At 44.2% G+C, this 21,537-nt stretch overlaps 1 protein-coding gene across 1 annotated transcript; it reads left to right on the top strand.

Moving 5' to 3' along the window:
• Positions 1-4,801: 4,801 nt before the first annotated feature.
• CMAS (cytidine monophosphate N-acetylneuraminic acid synthetase) lies at positions 4,802-19,751 on the top strand. The gene is made up of 8 exons (XM_070947366.1): positions 4,802-5,013; positions 7,538-7,680; positions 10,053-10,208; positions 13,128-13,261; positions 15,851-15,945; positions 16,507-16,678; positions 18,195-18,348; positions 19,252-19,751. The coding sequence occupies exons 1-8, from the start codon at positions 4,802-4,804 to the stop codon at positions 19,455-19,457; spliced, it is 1,272 nt and encodes a 423-aa protein (XP_070803467.1). The 3' UTR covers positions 19,458-19,751.
• Positions 19,752-21,537: the final 1,786 nt, after the last annotated feature.

Here is a 21,537-nt window from a genome sequence, read left to right as displayed (position 1 = left end):
TTCTGTCAATGGGCAAGCCAGATTCACTTAGCAACCGTGTTACTAATTTAACAACTGCAGTGATTCACTTAACAACTGTGGCAAGAAAGGTCGTAAAAAGGGACAAAGTTCACTTCACAACTATCTCGCTTAGCAACAAGAAACTTTTGGCTCTAGTGTGGTCATAAGTTGAGGACCCCCCGTATACAGAGAGGGTCAAAAAAGTCAAGATGTGTCAAGTCCTCCAAACCAACAAAAAACACATGGTGAATCTTCCAAAAGGGGTTTGTTATTGTTATTGTTTCACACCAAGAGCCTTGGTAGTACAGTGGTCTAAAGCACCCTGTTATTAAGACCAGCTGCCTGCAATTACTGCAGGTTCGAATCTCGCCAGGCTCAAGATTGACTCAGCCTTCCATCCTTTCTAAGGTAGGTAAATTGAGGACCCAGTTTGTGGGGGCAATAAGCTGACTTTGTATAAATATACAAAAAAGGATGAAGGCTATTGCTTAGCGCATTGTAAGCCGCCCTGAGTCTCCGGAGAAGGGCGGCATATAAATCATTTTTTTTAAAAAAAAATAGACACCATCTTGCCGGACTGCATCGAGCACAGACTCTGGGAACTATTAGGGAGGAGCTGTCTTCACCCTCTTTCTCTCACACAAAAGTATCTGAACTGAGTTGCCTCTTGCTCCTCTGAAATGCAGCTTCTCCCTCCTGGGGATCTGTCCCACTCCATTCCATCATGTCATGTTGCCCATAACCATGTGATCAAAGTCCCTTTTTAGATTTGTTGCAATGTACATTTTTAAAAGGTGGATCTTTGTGCGGTTGTGGACCTGTTGACTTTTGGTAACATCCCGTCCCCCTGAATTACAAATCCATTTCGGTTCTCTCTTATCAGGCAGACCAGACAGGAGGCAAGGATGACAGAATCTTCATCGCACAGAGAGATTTCTGTTCTGACCTGAGTCAGTAAAACACACGAGTAGTCCCAAAAACCTGTTTTATTAACAGCTGTGAATTCTGTTCATTCACAGATGAGTCCCAAATAGTTGTAAAGAGTCCTTCGGGATAAGGTGGGATAATCACCCACCTTTATTATCTCCCTTGACACGCTGCCAAAGACCTAATTGGCAAAGCCACACGGAGTCCAGAATCAAACAGAGCTTCAGACTTTAAACTGCACAGAATTAACAACGTTGCTTCCTGCAAAGGCCCACATGCCTTTGCTCCTCTTTTAAGTCTTATGGGAGGGGCCAATCATCTCCAAGCCCTACTCCCAAGACGTCCCTTTTGTTTTAACAGTTCTTGCCTTCTGGCAGCTCTGCGCATGCACACACTGGGAACAGGCTCCCCCTGTTCCTCTGCCTCGCTGAGGTCCAATTCTGGAGGCTCTGGAGGCACCATGTACCTCCCAGATAGCCCTTTCTCTACCTCCGATGCAGAGCCCTCTTCCGAGCCTTCCCCAGACTCCAGGACTGGCCCATGTTCCTCCCCTGGCTCCTCATTTTCCGACACTGCTGCCAGTTCTGCAGGCTGCTGGCAGACCACAACAGTTTCTGTCATGGGAAAATTCTTAATGGGCACATTTGGTAGGGAAGTAGCTTGGTCCAAGGGTTAAAATACTGGATTGAAGTAGAGAAAACTGAGTTTTCTAATCCCGCCTCAGGCACCAAGCCAGCCAGGTGACCTTGGGCCAGGACCTCTCTCAGCCCTAGGAAGGAGGTGAGGGAAAACCACTTCTGAACTCTGGCCAAGAAAACTGCAGGGCAGTCTTTCCAAACTCTTGCAAGGTTAAGTTGGGCGGACTTCAATTCCCAGAATTCCCCCAGCCAGCATGAGTAAGTGAGAACTGGAACGATATCTGGAGACAAGATGTCATGTCTCCTAACTCCAAACCAGAACAGATCAGAGATTGTAGAGGAAAGGTTTTTTCACAGCAGCCTGAGATGGCTGGGAAGACCCAAAACTAGGAAGTCCTCAAACCAGGGGTGAAATCCAGCAGGTTCAGACAGGTTCTGGAGAACCATTAGCGGAAATTTTGAGCACTTCCGAGAACTGGTAGCGGAAATTTTGAATAGTTCGGACAACCGGCAAGTACCACCTCTGGATGGCCCTAGAGTGAGGTGGGAATGGAGATTTTGCAATACCCTTCCCCCAGGAGTGGGGAAGGAATGGGGATTTTGCAATATCCTTCCCCTGGAGTGGGGTGAGAATGGAGATTTTGCAGTATCCTTCCCCAGCCACGCCTACCATGCCACACCACACCACGCCCACCAAGCCACGCCCACAGAACCGGTAGTAAACAAATTTGGATTTCACCACTGCCTCAAACACTCAAATGTGCCAGATCACATGCACAGCAAAAATTGTGAACAAGAAGGAATGCAATACTTTAAAACCAGAAGAGCTAATTTTTAATTCTTGTTTCCATTTTTTAAAATTGTTAAATATTTTTTATTGTTTTATATCACATATTCCATTTCTATGTTGAAAAGTGTGTTTTCTAGGTGTCCAAAGTGTTAACATATAAACATCATCATCATTATAATCATATATACATAAAGATATACAGTATGCGATATCAATCGTTATTGAAACGTATAATATCTTCCATTATAGTATCAATTATATAACCATCAAAATATTTACTCATCGGTTTTTCTTTCTCATGTAGTCCATATTTCACATAAATCCACTCCTCTAACCTCAGTAACTGTCACATAACCATTTGTAGAATAGTTATAAAATGTTATAAAATATTCCGAGTCTTCTTTTCCTTTGATTTTTTTTAGGGTTAACCTATCCATTTCTGCACATTCCAGAATTTTTTTGATTCTAATATCATCTGTAGGGGTTTCTGGATTTTTCCAGTATTGTGCATATACAATCCTGGCTGGTAACATTATTAATGTTACATAAACATTAATTTATGTAAAATTAATGTTACCCTAATTGTTTCCATTTCTCAGAATTTGTTGAGACATACAATTTTCTTCCGTGAGAAAAGGCTGCACTCTGCTGGCATTAAAAACAACTTGCAGGAACAGAAGTAAAAAGGGCATGTCTTCATATATATATTTAGCTGCAAACTGTTACTGGTCTCATTTCTACCATTTCAGCAGCTGTTTGAGAAAAATATGCAATAACACCATTTATTAGATTAGGGAAGAGTTATGTTCACATCACGTTCTGAATATAAACTTGCCGACCACAATTTAGCCTCGCGTACTGTACCTTGCTACTGAACTTAGCAAAACTGATTATTCTATAGCTTGTTTATCACACAAATCCAGAAAAGTGGCTTTGGAAGATAGTGGTTCAAGTTTTCTCCAGGCGAGGACAGTCTAAAATCCAGCTTTTAGGTTCTGAAGCCATCTGTGAAACGCCTCTATGCCATTTCTCTACTGGTTGAAGAAACTTTATTTATTTTTATTTTATTTATTTGTCAAATACGTATAAGATAACAGATATAAGTATAAACATGATTATGAATACAAGGTAAGGATACAAATAAATTATAATTTATAATAAATTATATTTATATGCATATTATAATATATTAATATATATAATATATTCTTACTTTTTGTAGGTTTTATGTTGTTTTTCTTTTAGTCACGTTTTTCCTACGTAACCAAGATTTTTCTACAGCCCTAGCTCAGTGGAGTCACATCCACTCAATGTTTTCTTCTGGCAGAAGAAAAAAGCTCAGAATCGAGTGGATGTGACTCCACTGAGCTAGGGCTGTAGAAAAATCTTGGTTAGTAGGAAAAACCTGGCTAAAAGAAAAAAATATGTATATATATATATATATAATAAATATAATATAATTAAATATATATATATATATATATATATATATGTGTATAGTTAATATTTCGGGTTTCTTCCCGTGTAATTGTGGATATATCCCTAAAAGGGGTAGAAGCGACGTTTCGGCAGAATCCCATCTGCCATCATCAGGCTTATGCCAGTAGTCATTTTGCACTAACTGACGTTGGAATTTCAAATCTGGTGTTGGTATTCTGGGATGGCTCCACCTTTTCATTCTGATTGGTTGGGAGTCCCAGTATGTGTTTATTGGTTTGGCTTCGGGTGTATGGTCGGGAATATGTAATATGTATCCACAATTACACGGGAAGAAACCCGAAATATTAACTATACACACATACATACCCGTGAAAACTTACATAAACATATATATATATATATATATATATATATATAATATTTATTTAATATATATATATATTTATTTTATTTATATATATATATATATGTACACATACATACATACATACATACATACATACATACATACATACATACATACATACATACATATATATATATAATAATATATATATATAATAATAACTTCGGGGATTCTTATCCTCCAGCCCATTAGACCAGGTGCTTTCCAGATATGTTGGACTCCAACAGCCATCACACTCAGTCAGCACATGGGATTTGTAGTCCATCGCATCTCGAGAGGAGAGGAACGGCCTCATGCCCAGCAGAGATCCCCTTTAGATTCCTCCATCCATCCATCCATTGAACTACGTTTCCCGGCATCCCACTGGAACGGCCTTTGGCTTTTTAACTCCCATCGGCCAACGAAACTACATTTGCAGACCAGCGCAGAAACAGCGCCCTCTACCGCCTCGGAAGCCTTGAAGCAGAACATTAAAAATCTCCGCGCCTATAAAAACTCCACCTCCCAGCATTCCTCATGGCGGGCGTGCCCAGGGCGGCTGCGCGAGGGGCGGGGCTTAAACGTGGCAAGGGCGGTTTATATTCATTCTGTCAGCAAACCATGGCTGCGACAGTTGGGGATTCTCCTTCGCTCGCTGTCGCCTCATCCCGGCCGTCGGGGGATGCCGACTTGGGGTCCCCTCACATAGCGGCGCTGATCCTGGCTCGAGGCGGCAGCAAAGGGATCCCGCTGAAGAACATTAAGCTCCTGGCTGGCGTTCCGCTGATTGGTTGGGTACTGAGGGCAGCCCTCGACTCCGGCGCCTTCCAGAGGTCTGCGCATGCGCGAGTGTCAACGTTCTTTTTTTTTTTTTCTCTTCCCCCCCCTCCCTTTTTAAATGAAACTACAGTTCTTTTGTCTGCAACAGAAACTTCCGGGTTTCTTGTGATTTCCTTAGGAATTTCATACAAATCATAATTAAAAACGTAACACAGGGCTTTCTCGTTATTAAAAAGCACGCTCTTTCAGAATCCAAAGATGAAAATCCATGGAGGTTTCAAATCTAGGATGGGCTGTGGGTTGGGGGTGGCTTTTTAAATAATATCTTGCAAAAAAAAAAGTTTCCAGCGGATTCCAGCAAATGTGGGTCTATTATTAATTTCATAGCATGTTGCAAATCGGGTGGGATGAAAGGTTTCAATTCAATTCAATTCAAATATTTATGGTCTGCACAACCCATATGCAATGAGGTTGGTTTTTATGGGGTTTTAATGATGTTATTATTATTCCAATTTATATTGGAATATAATTTATATATAAATTTATATATAATTTATATATAAAATTTATATATAAAAGTTTTATATTTATATATAATTTATATATATATATATATATATATATATATATATATATATATATTATATACAATTTATATATCAAAGGGAGCCTGAGTGGTGTAGGAGGCTAATGCCTCCTACTAAGGCAGCATTTAACATCCAGCTGCCTGCAATTACTGCGAGTTCAATTCTCACCAGGCTCAAGGTCGACTCAGCCTTCCATCCTTTCTAAGGTGGGTAAAATGAGGACCTGGTTTGTGGGGCCAATAAGCTGACTTTGTTTAAAATATACAAAAGTATGAAGGCTATTGCTTAACGCATTGTAAGTCGCCCTTAGTCTCCGGAGAAGGGTGGCATATAAAAATAAATAAATAAATAAAAAATAAATAAATAATAAATAAATAAATAAATAAATAAATAAATAAATAAATAAATAAATAAATATGCCACTCTTCTCTGTAGACTCAGGGCGGCTTACAATGTGTTAAGCAATAGCCTTCATACTTTTGTATATACCTGCTTAGTAGGGCTTTCGGGGCCTCCCTAAGCGGTGTTCTTTTTTATACAAAGTTAGCTTATTGCCCCCACAATCCGGGTCCTCAATTTACCTACCTCGAAAGGATGGAAGGCTGAGTCAACCTTGAGCCTGGTGAGATTCGAACTTGCACTAATTGCAGGCAGCTGGCAACTAAGTGCTAGCACTTAACAGCACTTTAGTCCGCTGCACCACGGAGGCTCTTTGAGGGGGATTTTTAAATACAAGCTGCACGGAATTGGGCAGCCATAGGTCAGCAAAGCTGAGAAAATCGTCCTTTCCATTCCAGTTTTGGTGTGTGACCTGTTAAAAAGAATTTTGTTTTATTAAAAAAAAAATGGCAATCAATTCAAATGAATGAAATTTCTATAATCAATTGTGAGGCTTGACTTTTGGTAACGCCCTTTATATGCTTGGTAGATAGGTAGTCCTTGACTTAAGGACCACAATGGAGTCCAAATTTTCTGCTGTTAAGTAAGACAGCTATTAAGTGATTTTGCTCCATGTTATGACTTTTTTTGGCCACCGTTGCTAAGTGAATCATGCGGTGATGAAATGAATCGGGCTTTCCCCACTGACTTTGCTTGCAGGAAGTCAACTGGAAAGGTTACTAATGGTGACCACATGATCCCAGGCAGTGGTGAAATGTAAAATTTGTTACTACCAGTTCTGTGGGCGTGGCTTGGTGGGGGGAGGGTTAATGTGACTGTGGGCGTGGCCAACTTTTTTTTTTTTACTTCTAAAAGCCTCTGACGATCAGGCAACTCAGCTGGGATCGTCTGCTGAGCTGCGCGATCATCAGAGGCTTTTTTTTTTTTTACTTTTAAAAGCATTTTTTCAGCCGAAAAGGTTATAGAAAAAATGCTTTTAAAAGTTAAAAAAAAAAGCCTCTGATGATCGCGCAGCTCAGCTGGGCATGGGGGGCAGCCACAGGGATTTTTGCTACCGGTTCTCCAAACCACCCGCCGCCATCGCTACTGGATCAGGCGATACGGTCTGAACCGGGAGCGTTTCACCCCTGGGTAAAGGGTATTTCAAAGCATATGTGGGCAGAAAGATAGGATCAGTCTGTCCAACTTAAATTAAACTTGCCTTTTTCTGGAATCCACTGCAGTAAATATATGCTTTAGAGACAAAAAAAATGCAGCAGCCTTACAGCTTTTCAGAGGGTGCTAGATGTATGCCCTAATATCCTTCAGTGACCCTTTTTTTTGTCTCCAAATCTGAAGTGTTGCACAATCTTTCCATTTGCAAACTTGATATGCCCATTTTATAGATTTGAACATTGAGGCCAAACCCTAGTGATTTTTCCTAAAAGTCTTTGGTTGAAAAGAATGGTTACTGTTCGCTTTTCCAAAAAAGATTTGGGGGGGGGGGTGGAATACGAGATAAAGAATTGATTCGTATCTTCAAGGCTTGTCGTGTTGTGTCACAACTTTCCTAACGGGCAACAACGTTGCTGCTCCCTCTGTCTATCCACAGTGTATGGATTTCCACAGATCACGATGAAATTGAGAAAATTGCCAAGCAGTTTGGAGCTCAGGTGCATCGGAGGAGCTCTGAAGTGTCTAAAGATTCTTCTACCTCTTTGGACACCATTGTGGAGTTTCTCCAATATCACGAGGGTAGGTTGGTGCTGACAAACTGTTTTTTGTTTTTAAGTATTGCTTTTTGGGAGCTCTTTTAGCGTTCGTTCATTCTCTGGATTTGAATACAGGTATGTCTAGTTGAATATGATTGCAGGATTCTGATATTTGAGAGTCTGCAGAAAGATGGGGGGGGGGTTCAACCTATTCTCCAAGGCGAGATGAGATGAGATGCGATGCGATGAGATGAGATGAGATAACTTTATTGTCATTTTTTTACTGCGAGCACATCAGCCCACATTAAAAATGAAATTCTGTTGCCTGCTCTCAAGAGAAAGTGTTCTGACCTAGGCTTCCCAAGAGCATGAAGCAGACTCCTTGTCCTGATAAAGCCTCTTTTATTTAGGTTAAAGGGAAATTCCTCTCCAGCAAAGTCCCGGCAAAACAGTCTTTCATGAGATTTCACAACTACAGACCAGGCTTGGAGAGTTGTCAGGCCGATATCTTCCAAACGCCACACGCTGTAGCAGCAATTACTTGGCAAGAAGTCAGGAACAGATCTTCACCTTAATGGATTGAACTAATTGTCTCCTGCAAACTCCCCTCCCCTTTCGCTCCTCTTTATTCCCTATGGGAGGGGCCATTCACCATCCACCTGTGGCTTTACTTCTGAGTCGACCCTTGTTCCTTAGCTGTTCCCTTCTCCTAGCAGCTCTGTGCATGTGCACATTGGGAACAGGTGTTGTGGCTCGGTTGCCTGAGCCTGGGCTATCGACAGATGCAGACTCTGAGAGTGAGGGGGAGGAGTTGGCAAGGCCTCCCTCTCCAGGACCCCCCTCTCTGGCAATGCCTCCGGAGGACACCGAAGGCCAAAAGATAGGCTCAGAGCCAAGCACGTCCCCGCAGCCACAGGTGGACAGCCACGAGGAAGATAAGTGCTGGCTGGACCCTCGACAGAGGCGCAGGGAGAAGCGTGCACAGCAGAGGGGAAGGCGCGCCAGAGATTAGCTGAGTCACTGGACCACACCCCACAGGGTATAAATGTGGGTGTGGTGGCCGGTTCAGTTTGTGACAAGCAAAAACTAGAACTAATCCATGATCTCTGTGTTACTGGACTTCTGCCTGCCTTGTCAGACTGCATTTGGACTAATCCTTGTATTGCTGAAACTTTGCCTGCTTTATCGGAATGCTTGCAGTCTAATCTTTGTTTTGTGTGAGTAAAGTCTGAATTGGCAGCTAGCCACTGGGTTGCTGCCAGCTTTATCTTCAAAGAATTTTGTCGTGTGGCTTATTAACTCCGGGCTGCCTGTGGGGGTGCGTGAGTGGAACGGGGACAGAACAACAGGCTCCAGCTGTTCTTCTGCCCCACTGATATCCGACTCGGTATAACTGTCAGACAGCCCTGGCCGCCTCTCTGCCTCTGACACAGAGCCCTCATCCGAGCTTTCCCCAGACTCCAGGACTGGTCCATGTTCCTCCCCAACCTCCTCACTGTCTGAATCTGCCACCAGCTCTGCTGGCCACTGGCAGGCCACAACAGAAAGTGTATATCTACCCAAACACATATATAACACACATATACACATGCTCTATACATAGATAAATATATGCCTGCACCATACACACACACGTGCGTACACACATATATATTAATGATTGTCCATTTTGAATACGTAGCGGAAAAAGGAAACTTGAGAGTTTATTTATTTATTTGTTCCTATTTCTATACCGCCCTTCTCCAAATAGGACTCAGGGTGGTGAACAGCCAAAGTAAAAAACAGAACATACAAAATTTAAAAGCAGTTTAAAATAATTAAATATTTTGGCCGTAAATTAAAACAACCCAATTTAAAATCAATTTAAAATTTAACTCAAGCCAGCCCAGCTAGTTGAAATAAATGGGTCTTCAGGGCCCGACGAAAAATCCAAGTTTACAAGGTTGATGCTATATGGAACAAAACTGTGACTGAATCTAGATGTTCTGCAGGACAAGAAACAGTAGATGGACACTAAACAAAGAGAGAAACAAACTAGAACTAAGGAGAAATTTCCTGACAGTGAGAACAATTAATCAGTGGAACAACTTGCCTCCAGAAGTTGTGGATGCTCCAACACTGGAGGTTTTCAAGAAGAGATTGGACAACCATTTGTCAGAAATGGTACAGGGTCTCCTGTTTGAGCAGGGGGTTGGACTAGAAGACCTCCAAGGTCCCTTCCAACTCTGTGATTCAGTTAACAACTGTGGCAAGGAAGGTCATAAAATGGGGCAAAACTCACTTAACAAATGCCTCGCTTAGTAACAGAAAGCTTGGGCTCCATTGTGATCGTAAGTCGAGGACTACACATAGTTTGAACCAAACTGCAGCCTAGAAGCTCCTTATCTCCTCCGTGTTTTTCTCTCGTTTCTCCAGAGGTTGACGTCGTAGGAAACATTCAAGCAACTTCCCCTTGCCTGCATCCCACCGACCTCATCAAAGTCGTCAAAATGATCCGTGAGGATGGCTTCGACTCGGTCTTTTCAGTCGTGCGGCGGCACCAGTTCAGATGGAGTGAAATTAAAAAAGGAGGTAAAAGAGGGGGCTGGATATTATTGCTTATAAAAACTTCAGATAGGTACCTATTCACATCAACCTTCTATCGGCCTCGAACAAGCCGGCTTCTTCGGCTAAGAAATGGAGATGATCACCGTTCCCCTAGAGCAGGGGTGATCAAACTCGATTTCATTGAGGGCCACATCAGGGTTGTGTTTGACCTCAGGGGGCTGGGGGGGCGTGGCCAGAGGTGTGTGGCCAGTTGGACGTCACCTGTGGTGGTCTGGGCGGGGCTGGGCTGGGAGAGATCCTCCTGCAGCCCTCTGCCAGTGAAAACGGAGTGGCCCTCCCGAGCTCTGTTTTTGTTGGCAGGGCCGATCCTTCACTGTTTCCAGGGCAGGCCTGCGGACCAGATCTAAGAACCCTGCGGGCCACATCTGGCCCGCAGGCCTTGAGTTTGATACCCCTGCCCTAGAGTCAGAAATGACTGGACGGGAAACCTTTACCTTTATTTTTAAATACAAACCATCTCAGTATAGTCTACTCAGCTGGTTGTTAGCACCCCAAGAGTTTGGGCCAGGGTCTTTCTGCTGCCTGAGATTCTCTTACTTGGAAAGGCCAGAGATTGGTGCAGGGACCTTTTAACCAGCAAGGCGTGTGTCACGATTCCGACCGACGAACCCAACCGAGCAAGCACTTTCGAGACGATCCAATCTCTTTACGCAAAACTTTATTGAGTACGTCATTTCGGCACTGATTAAGGCAAAACCAGCTCTAACTAATTCCCGCGCAATCCCCTATAATTAAATTCTCCCTCCCCCTATTAGTGCAGGTCCCATTGTTCAGTTGAATGTCATTGAATTGTTATGAGAAAATGTCTCTGAGGATTTTAGCCACCTGCTAAAAGTGTCCTTGGCTCTCACGGTTTGCCTTCTTGAGGCCTGGAGCCTACATTCCATTTCCCCCTTCCCTCCCCACTAGTTTGTTGGCAAGCTGAGAAGCGATAATAGTTGCAACTGCATAAGCGTGCTTTGAACTTGATAGCGTGTGTCTCTGCTGGGACAGTATGTTGCTTCCCTTTGAAAAAATCAGGGTGGTTGTGATGATTTCCCCACCCCCCTCGGATGCTTCCCCAGATATGTCTCTAGAAGTCAGCTCGGGGGAGGATGAACCAGTTCCTGACATGTCAGGAGCTGAGTTGATTGACGGCTCCAAGCAGCTGCCTGTGAGGGATTTGGCTGAAATGCAGCTGCAGCAGAATTATCCTGAAGCTCCAGGTGGGGGCAAACGTGCAGCTGCAGCCGGTCAGGGATGAGGAAGAGGAATTGCCTTCTGTACCTGATCCAAGAACACGTAAGGCAGAGAAAAGGCAGGAGCAGGTCAGCCAGATTACTTGTGAGGAGGCAGCCTTGCTCTTCTTGATGAGCTACACCGCAAGCTGGTTACTTAGCACAGCAGAGAAAATAGAAGTGATGCTGGGAACAACATGTTTGTTTCCCAGCTGTGTGTTTTCTGGTTGTTGTGATTCCTGCCTCCCGTGCCTTGATTTGGATTGTGCCTTGGGAACTCTGGACTTTTCTTGCCAGAGAAAACCTCTCATTGAAGCCTTTCGTGTTGTGGATTTAAGTTTGCCTGGTGGTTGTTCTGACTTAGGCTCCCTTAACAAGCAGGAGGCAGGAATTACGGTCAAAACCTCTTTTGTTTACACAGACTGTGAATTACGTTCATACCGAGTCAACAAAGTTTGTCCGAACGGTTTTTCAGAGGAATATTTCTCAACACACCTTATCTCGTTTGGCAAGCTGCCACGTAACTTGTTTCCAACTGCAGTAGAAGGCAAAACGCGGCATAGAGTCTCTCAGAGTCACGGAACGAATGAATGGTTTCTTGCAAAAGCTCCCTCCCTGTTCACTCCTCTTTTATGTCCTATGGGAGGGGCCAATCACCTCCAAGGTGTGGCTTTACTCCCGAGTCGACCCTGCTTTCTGAGTTGTTCTTGTCTTCTAGCAGCTCTGCGTATGCACACACTGGGAACAGGCTTCAGCTGTTCCTCTGCCTCGCTGCTAACTTCCTCTTTGCCTCCAACGCAGAGCCCTCGTCCCAGCTTTCCCCAGCCCCCAGGACTGGCCCAAGTTCCTCCACAACCTCCCCACTGTCTGACTCTGCTGCCAGCTCTGCTGGCTGCCGGTGGGCCACAACACTGGGTTTAATGAGAAACTTTCAAGTGCCTTGTGGATTCTTTGGCCATTGTTCTGTGAACTAGCGTTGGTCTGCTTGTGGCTGGACTTTATTTATTTATTTATTTATTTATTTATTTATTTATTTATTTATTTATTACTTATTTATTAGTTCGATTTATATATGCCGCCCTTCTCCGGAGACTCAGGGCGGCTTACAATGCATTAAGCAATAGCCTTCATACTTTTGTATATACCTGCTTAGTAGGGCTTTTTGGGGTCCCCCGAGCGGTGTTCTATTTTATACAAAGTCAGCTTATTGCCCCCACAATCCGGGTCCTCATTTTACCTACCTCGGAAGGATGGAAGGCTGAGTCAACCTTGAGCCTGGTGAGAATTGAACTCGCAGTAATTGCAGGCAGCTGGCAGCTAAGTGCTACTTTAACAGCAGCAGTTTAGTCCGCTGCGCCACCAGGCTCTGTCTAATTGGGACAGTTCTGGGTTTTTGGTGAAGGGAATTGTTGGGGAATATCAATAAACTCACTAAACCAGGGGTCTCCAACCTGGGCAACTTTAAGACTTGTGGAAAGCTGGCTGAGGAACTCTGGGAGTTGAAGTCCACAAGTCTTAAAGTTGCCCAGGTTGGAGACCCCTGCACTAAACTACACTTAGGTGTGTGTGAGAGTGAGCAGGACAGCACAGAGTTATTTCGAATTCCAATGACACCAAATTCATCTTTCTCTCCCCCGCCCCCCCCCCCCCCCCGTTCCTTTAACAGTCTGTGAAGTGACCGTCCCACAAAATCTGAATCCGGCCAAGCGCCCTCGGCGACAGGACTGGGATGGTGAACTGTATGAAAACGGATCGTTTTACTTTGCCAAAAGGGCCTTAATTGAAAAGGGGTATTTGCAGGTGGGTACGCCAGTGCTGTTTGTCCTTCTTTTGCCGTAGCACTTCCAAGTTGGGCTTCTGAAAAAGTTATTCAATTCTTTCGATGCTATCCTTTAATAGCTCCGATTTAGGAACTGGCTGAATTTTTTCCCTCAGTTTTTTTTTCTTTCTTTCTTAAAGTCCTCCTGTAAGGGGTGGTTTGACCCTCAAAACCAGTTTGCTGATAGAGTTGATTTTTAAATTAAAAAAATAGAAGAGGAAGGGAGACTTTCAGTCCTACTTCCCTGGAATTGCTCTCCAGATTGTCTTTCTGTTTTACATTCCTAGCTGTAGCACAGTGTTTCCCAAACTTGGCTATTTTAAGATGCATGGACTTCAATTCCCAGAATTCCCCAACCAGTATGCCTGGTTGAGGAATTCTGGGAGTTGAAGTCCATACATCTTCAAAGGGTCAAGTTTGGGAAACACTGCTGTAGCATGAATCAACTGTGCCACCTAAAATGTTGGTAAATCCACCCCAGCTGAAAGGCCATAGTAGATTGGATTTATATTTTGTTTTTCCTAAACAGATTTTCCTATTTACTATTATTGATGCAGAAGCACAGCTGGTATGAATTATTATTATTATTATTCCACCCAGAGTGTTAAGGTGAATTTAAGAAGTAGATAATTTATTGTTTCTTAAGTAGAACCAAAATATCAGAGAGGAACAAAGAAATGGATGGATGGATGGATGGAAGGAAGGAAGGAAGGAAAGAAGGAAAGATAAAAAGCAGAGAGAGGGAGGGAGAGGGAAGGAAGGAAGGAAGGAAGAAGGAAAAGGAGGGAGGAAGGGGGAGAGGGAGGGAGGGAGAGAGGGAAGGAAGGAAGGAAAAGGGAGGGAGAGAGGAAGAAAGGAAGGACGATTGATTGGTATGTTTTTTATAAGGCTTAAACTATGCAAACTTAAAAAGGATTAGAAAAAGCTGGTGGTGGCATTCCTTACCAATAAACAATATAGGAAAGGTGAGGAATATGAGGAATAAGAGGAAGGAAGGACTATCAACATCCAGATAGGAAATCCAGATGATCTTTTTCTGTTCATTCTTACTGCAGTGAGCCCTAATCTTGTTAAATCCAAGATCTTATTTAAGGAAGAAAGACTAATAAGGAAATAGTTGAACTAGACCAATCATAGTGAGTTGTTTGGAATATTGTGTGCATATTTCTTGCCCACTCTTCTTTAGATTGGATGTATTGGTTTAATTAGATTTTCCTTCATTAGAACTTTCTCCATTTGTTAGACCAGCGGCCTCCAATCTTTTGGGATCCAGGGACCAGTTTCATAGAGGGCAGTTTTTCCGTTGGACTCAGAGTGTGTTGTTTCACGCACTGCCTGGATTCTGCATATTCGCGGATGGGGCTTCGATCACTTGCCCAGCCCTGTTCCTACATGGTTCCTAGTTATCACTTATTTGTAGGAATTGACACAAGATTTGTTAAGTTTTGGACTTCTGGATTTTGGGGCAGTAAGGTCAGCACATCTTTTCTGTTTTTGATAGGGTGGAAACTTGAAGGAAGAAGTCTGTAGTAGAAAATCTAACATGTTTTCCTGAAAATAAGACTGGGTCTTATATTAATTTTTCCTCCAGAAGACACATTAGGGCTTATTTTCCAATTAGGGCTTATTTTCGGGGAAGTACAGTACTAAATGTTCATCTGGCTGGCAATCTTAACTGGGGCTTATTTTTGGGGTAGGGTTTATATTACAAGCATACTTGATATGGCCCAAAGGGCTAATCAATAAATAAAATTGAATTATTACAAGCATCCTGAAAAATCATGCTAGGGCTTATTTTCCAGTCGACTCTTATTTTCAGGGAAACAGGGTAGAAGCTTCTCAGACTAGGAGAGGTAAACAGCAACAGCATAATGGCATAAATACTTTTCTTTAAGGAATCCTCCAAAACAAAATATATGCTTTTTAAAATTATGTCTCCCTTCCAGTTTATAACACTTCCTTACTGGCTATGTATTTTCTTTTTAACTGAAATAGAAATTCCTATGACTATTGTATATTCTGAGTCTTACTGGATTTAGAAGCTAATGATCTATAATGTAAATCTTGAGCCATGGTGGCACAGTGGCTGCAACGCAGTATTGCAGGCTGAATTTGGCCACTGCCAGGAGTTCGATCAGGGTTGACTCAACCTTCCATCCGTCCAAGGTTGGTAAAGTGAAGACCCAGATTGTTGGGGGCAATAGGCTGACTCTGTAAGCCACTTAGAGAGGGGCTATAAAACATTATGAAGCGGTATATAAATCTAAGTGCTATTGCTATAGTGCTACGTCCAGGGGTGGGCTCCTGGTGGTTCAGCAGGGTTCGGGCGATTCTCTAGCCAGACCCATGATCTTTCACAGTTTCAGGGTATATAAAATGGTCACAGGTCTTTTACTCCATAACGTTCTAAAAGGGGGAGAAAAAAGGAGATTTGCCTGCAAATTGGGCTGGAATGCAATTTCTGGCTCTCCTCTGCAGACTTGTGCCTGTACATAACCCCTGTGGAGTTCAGGATGTGCCCCCTGGTGTGGGCAAGATTGTGACTGACCCATGCTTTCATTTTTATTTAGGGTGGGAAAATGGCATACTACGAAATGCGAGCTGAGCACAGCGTGGACATCGATGTTGATATAGATTGGCCTATCGCGGAGCAACGGGTCCTAAGGTGAACAGAGAAACTGGCTTTCTCGGAGGGTGGCGGTGATGTTCTCCTCCTTTGAGAAATCTCATAGTGCTAGGGTATACCATCAGCAGGTACCTTTGCCAGAGTCCTTGGTGCTCTCTTGAGCCTGGTTGTTTTGTTGCAGACGTTTCATTACCCAATGTCGTAAAAATATCCCAATAAAGAGGAACACAGACAAACCCCAAGCAATAAATATTACCTTACGACAGGGGTGAAATCCAGCAGGTTCTGACAGGTTCTGGAGGATAAGAAGTGGAAATTTTGAGTAGTTCAGAGAACCGGCAAATACCACCTCTGGCTGGCCCCAGGAGTGGGGTGGGAATGGAGATTTTGCAATATCCTTCCCCCAGGAATGGGGATTTTGCAGTATCCTTCCCCTGGAGTGGGGTGGGAATGGAGATTTTGCAGTATCCTTCCCCTGCCACGCCCACCAAGCCACACCATGCCCACCAAGCCACGCCCACCGAACCGGTAGTAAAAAAAAATTGGATTTCACCACTGGTTCCTCCCCTCTTTTTCCATGACTGTAAACCATACTTCCAGATATGGCTACTTTGGGAAAGAGACCTTAAAGGAAGTGAAGCTTCTGGTATGTACCATCGACGGATGCCTCACCACCGGCCACCTCTACATCTCCGAAGATGGGAAAGAGATGGTTTCCTATGATGTCAGAGATGCGGTTGGCATCAATCAGCTTCAGAAAAGAGGCGTAGAGGTACATCTTAACTCTTGTCTTTGGGGATGGATTTTTAGAATAGGGATGTATCAACATTTCTTTGCCTTTTATTGGAAAGAAGGTAGGCTTTTAGTTTTCATGGGGGAGGCCAAAATGTCAGAACATGAATCTGTTGCTTGAGAGTAAAGGAAAGGACTTAGCAAAGTTGTTTGTTTGTTTGTTTGTTTGATTGATTGATTGATTGATTGATTGACTGACTTTTGTAACTGCCCATCTCAGCAAACAACTCTGGGTAGCTCACAATTCAAAAACATACATTACTATTAAAATCTTAAAAACTGTTGTGGCCCGCCAGCGGAGCTGACAGCAGATTCGGACAGTGAGGAGGTTGGGGAGGAAAATGGGCCAGTCCTGGAGTCTGGGGAAGGCTCTGATGAGGGCTCTGCATCGGAGGCAGAGAGAGGGCCAGGGCCGGATGCCAGTTATCAGCTGCCTTCATAGTCAGACATCAGTGAGGCAGACGAACAGCTGGAGCCTATTCCCAGTGTGCGCATGCACAGAGTTGCCAGACGAAGGGAACAGCTAAAGAACAAAGGTCGACTTGGGAGTAAGGCCACAGGTGGACGATGAATGGCCCCTCCCATAAAAGAGGAGCGAAAGGGGAGTGGAGTTTGCAGGAGACAAACTGTCCTGACCTAGGCGTTCCAAAACCACCCGCAGGTCACAATTACCGATTCGCCCAAACCGGGACGAACCGGCTAAATCCCACCCCTGAGTCTTTCTTTCTCTCTTCCCACACTTGCAAAGGAAGTCCTGGAAGGTGCGCTCCCTTTCTTCCAGCAGCAGACACACACACACACACACACACACACACACACACACACACACACACATGCTCAGAAGGCGCTACAGATTCCAAGAAGAATTCTGATAATTTCCAGACAGGATTCGGAAGTGCAGGCCATCAATGGCTGACCAGCAGGGAGATGAATAGTTGTCTGCCACATCTATTCATCTGCCACCCCCCTGTCTTTTATCCCCAGAGCTAGGATGGGGCTTTGCTAGCAGCGGTGGCTCTTCTGTCCCAAGGACCGGCCCATAGATTCCCGCTGCTCTCCTTTCCTCTGCCTTCTGCACATCCGTGCGTCAGGCACTGGACCCAGCTGTTCCTCCTCTTCCTCATCAGCCCCCTCTAGACCTGGGAGCTGTTGACTCTCCACCTGAGGGCTGACGGACGGCCCAGGCTCCGCCTCTGTCTTTCTGTGATAGCCCCATTCCTTCTTCCCCCTCAGATCTCTCAGGTTGCCTTGATGCTGGCCCTGACATCCACGCTCCCTGCTCATCTGATACGGTTGCTGGAGGGGCCGGCGGCCGGCAGTGCTTTAATGCACATGAAGTTTTTCTTGGCACTGACAACATTACCTAGTTTGGTAATGAAACGTCTTGCAAGAAAACAACCAAGCTCAGAGAGCACCAAGGAGCCCACGGTTCAAACCCTGATCTACAAAGGTGCTGATCCTCTGCCAGCACTTGTAACAGCCTTTTGTTTGTCCAGGTGCGGCTGATCTCCGAGAGGGACTGTTCCACCAAGGCGCTCTTGACCTCGAAGTTGGGCTGTACCGTGGAAGTCGGGGTGATAGACAAGCTGGGTGTCGTGGAGAAATGGCGGAAGTCCATGGGGCTGTGCTGGAAGGAGGTTGCGTACTTAGGTGAGGTCTTTTCCGAATGCTGTTGCTGATTTCGTTGACTAAGGCTCTGCTGGAAGTTTCTGAAAAGTTGGCTTCCTCTGCGGACGAGATTTCCATTTTCCTACTTTATGCTTCAGCTACTTTATTATTTCCCCGGCGGATGGTTTTTGAGCTTCTCTCAATCATTGGAAGCAGAAAAAGAGCACAGGTAGTCCTCGACTTACAACCATAATCGAGCCCAACATGTTCTGTTAAGTGAGTTTTGCCCCTTGTTACGACTTGTCTTGCCACCGTTGTTAAGTGAATCACTGCAGTTGATAAGTTAGTCACCCGGTTATTAAGTGAATCTGGTTTCCCCATTGACCTTACCTGTCCGAAGGTCGCAAAAGAGGATCACATGACCTTGGGTCCTTTTTCCCCCCTCTTTTTTTTCCTTTTCCCCTATAGAGAACTATACATTTTAGTTATCTCTTTACTATTGTACATTTCTACCTTCATATTATGTACATTTTTATTCCACTCCGCACATCTGATACATCTCTATTTGGTACTTCTATTTTTCTCTCCTCATAGTTATTGTTCTTTATTGTTAGCCTTGAGCTAATTATACCATTTATTCCATATTCTATAATATTCTGTCTCTTCTTTTTCCTTAATTTCTTTCGTTAATCTGTCTAATACATAAGATTTTAGAATGCGCTAAAAGATGGACAGAATCTTTTATATTCCAAATCAATTTTTAGAACGATGACAGCTCAAGGATTTTAAGAACCCGGGCCTTGATTTGCAATCCCGCCATTTTTTTTCCCCCCAATTACCTCAGAAACGACCCTAACAATATTTAACCAATTTTTTTTTTTAACAAAAGGCTGTGATCGTTCACCGAAGATGCTTTTTTTTTCTCCCCCCCCCCATCACCCACAGGAAATGAAGACTCAGATGTGGAGTGTCTGAAGAAAGCCAGCATGAGCTCCGTCCCTGCGGACGCATGTCCGGCTGCACAGAAAGCGGCAAGCTACATCTGCAGGTCCAATGGCGGCCGCGGGGCAGTTCGGGAATTCGCCGAGCACATCCTCCTTTTGATGGAAAAGGTGAATTCGGCTGGAAAAAACTCGGGCCGACCAAGCTAGGAAGTCGCCTCCAAGCAGCGTCTCGGGGGAGAGATGGGATTCTGCTTCGTTGATTTTGCTGGGGGTGTCCTTTCCTCTGCTTGGCTTTTGACATTTCCAGAATCCAAAAAAGGACCCCGACAATAATCTTTAAAATATCTGCTTTATTATTATTATTATTATTGAACGGGTGATGGAATCGTTACTGAATTGATGCAGACCCAAAGTGGCAGGAAAACCCAATAAATCCAAAGACACGCTATTGCCGGACACATCCGTGGAGATTGTCGGTCGTCCAGGTCATGGTTGTCCCAAAGGTGCTTTTTTTTTCAAAAGACAACTCAACTTTCTTTGTTTTTCTTTGAAGACCTTTCGCTTCTCCTTCAAGAAGCTTCTTCAGCTCTTGACTGGATGGTGGGGAATGGAAGGATTTATATTCCTTGCAGACAGCTGGTCATGTGCATTCTTTTAGAGAGTCGTTGAAAAGGGATGCGGTGGCTCAGTGGCTAAGACGCTGAACTTGTCGATCAGAAGGTCGGCAGTTCAGCGGTTCGAATCCCTAGTGCCGTGTAACAGGGTGAGCTCCCCGTTACTTATTCCAGCTTCTGCCAACCTAGCAGTTTGAAAGCACGTTAAAAATGCAAGTAGAAAAATAGGGACCACCTTTGGTGGGAAGGTAACAACGTTCCGTGCGCCTTTGGCATTGAGTCATGCCGGCCACATCACCACGGAGACATCTTCGGACAGCGCTGGCTCTTGGGCTTAGAAACGGAGATGAGCACCGCCCCCTAGAGTCAGGAACGACTAGCACGCATATGCAAGAGGAACCTTTACCTTTACCTAGAGAGTCGTTGAGGCCACCTGGAGGTTTTATCTGTGTCTTCAGGGTCACCTGAGTGGTGCAAATGGGTGTGCAGCCTTCTTGGAACTGTTGAAAGGACTGTGTTGTAGACTGGTGATAGATAATGTTGTATCCTTCCCCCCACCCCACTCTCTGTCGAGAGAGGGCTGTACAGTTTTGACATCGATGGCCTCTTTGACCCCCTCTTTCAAACTAGCGATCTGCAAGGAGTATAAATCCTTCCCTTCCCCGCCAGCCAGCCAGAACTGAAGAAGCTTCTTGGATGAGAAGTGAAACGTCTTCAACGAAAAAACGGAAAGTCCAGTTGCCTCTTGAAAGAATATTGCCCGACACGTTTCCTAGAAGACTTAAATAGTTTACAGCCTTATTCCCTGATTATTATTTTTTTTATTTTATGTTTGTTGGTTTTTGCAGCCTGATCATTTAGGCAAATAGAAGCAGTAGGAAAAAATGCTTGGTTTTTTTTTTTTCTCATTCTGGCTACAGTGCCATGCCATTCTATAAGGAATTTAACACTGTGTGGACATCAAATGGAACTTAATATTTTGCCAGAGGGTGTCTTCTAAGTTCTGAAGTCTCCCGACAGATAGGAATATACATTCTTGATTTTATGTTCAAGATTCTCCATAACAAGCTTTATTTTATGCTGTTGCCTTAGATTGGCTCCTCTAAGCCAACATGTCTCAATCTTAGCAACTTTGAGACGTATGGACTTCAACTCCCAGAATTCCCCAGTCAGCCATGTTGACTGTGGAATTCTGGGAGTTGAAGTCCGCATGTCTTAAAGTTGCTGAGATTGAGAAAGGCTGCTCCAAGCTGAGTCACACAGGTGATATATGCTGTCACCTGTTCAATTGGGGAGCATCAATTTTTGGGGGAGGGTCTGAAGTTGCAAATAATAATTGGGGAGCGGGGAAAGGCATGAGTGCCAGAGGCAGGGCAGTGATGCCGACTGGTTAGAGTCCTATCATTTCTTTTCCTGAATTTGAGGAGGACAGATTTGAGCAGGAGGGCAGGTGGTCAATCTTTAAAGGTTTATGGGCCACCGGTAATGATAAAGACTTCCGTTGTGAATTCCTTGGGGGACTTATTGACAGGATGACCCAGCTCATCTGCTTGGCTACATCGCTGAGCAAAGTCTTCCTCCTCCTGGGCTCCTTGACAACAGTTCTCCTCCTGATGTTCCCCCAGGTCCAGTGGTGGGATTCAAATAATTTAACAACTGGTTCTCTGCCCTAA

This window comes from Pituophis catenifer, unplaced genomic scaffold (assembly GCF_029215685.1).
Source record: "Pituophis catenifer annectens isolate HBS135680 unplaced genomic scaffold, rPitCat1.0.hap2 SCAF_7, whole genome shotgun sequence".
NCBI lineage: Eukaryota > Metazoa > Chordata > Lepidosauria > Squamata > Colubridae > Pituophis > Pituophis catenifer.
Note: the sequence above shows the minus strand (reverse complement) of the source record. Positions and strands in the feature narration are given on the sequence as shown.

What these genes read in the sequence shown, in the direction of transcription:
- CMAS (XM_070947366.1), top strand. Translation starts at nt 4,802, where the DNA reads ATGGCTGCGACAGTTGGGGATTCTCCTTCGCTCGCTGTCGCCTCATCC. An exon ending in GAGTGAAATTAAAAAAGGAG is followed by an intron (nt 10,209 to 13,127) that starts GTAAAAGAGGGG and finishes TTCCTTTAACAG; the next exon opens with TCTGTGAAGTGACCGTCCCA. An exon ending in TTGAAAAGGGGTATTTGCAG is followed by an intron (nt 13,262 to 15,850) that starts GTGGGTACGCCA and finishes ATTTTTATTTAG; the next exon opens with GGTGGGAAAATGGCATACTA.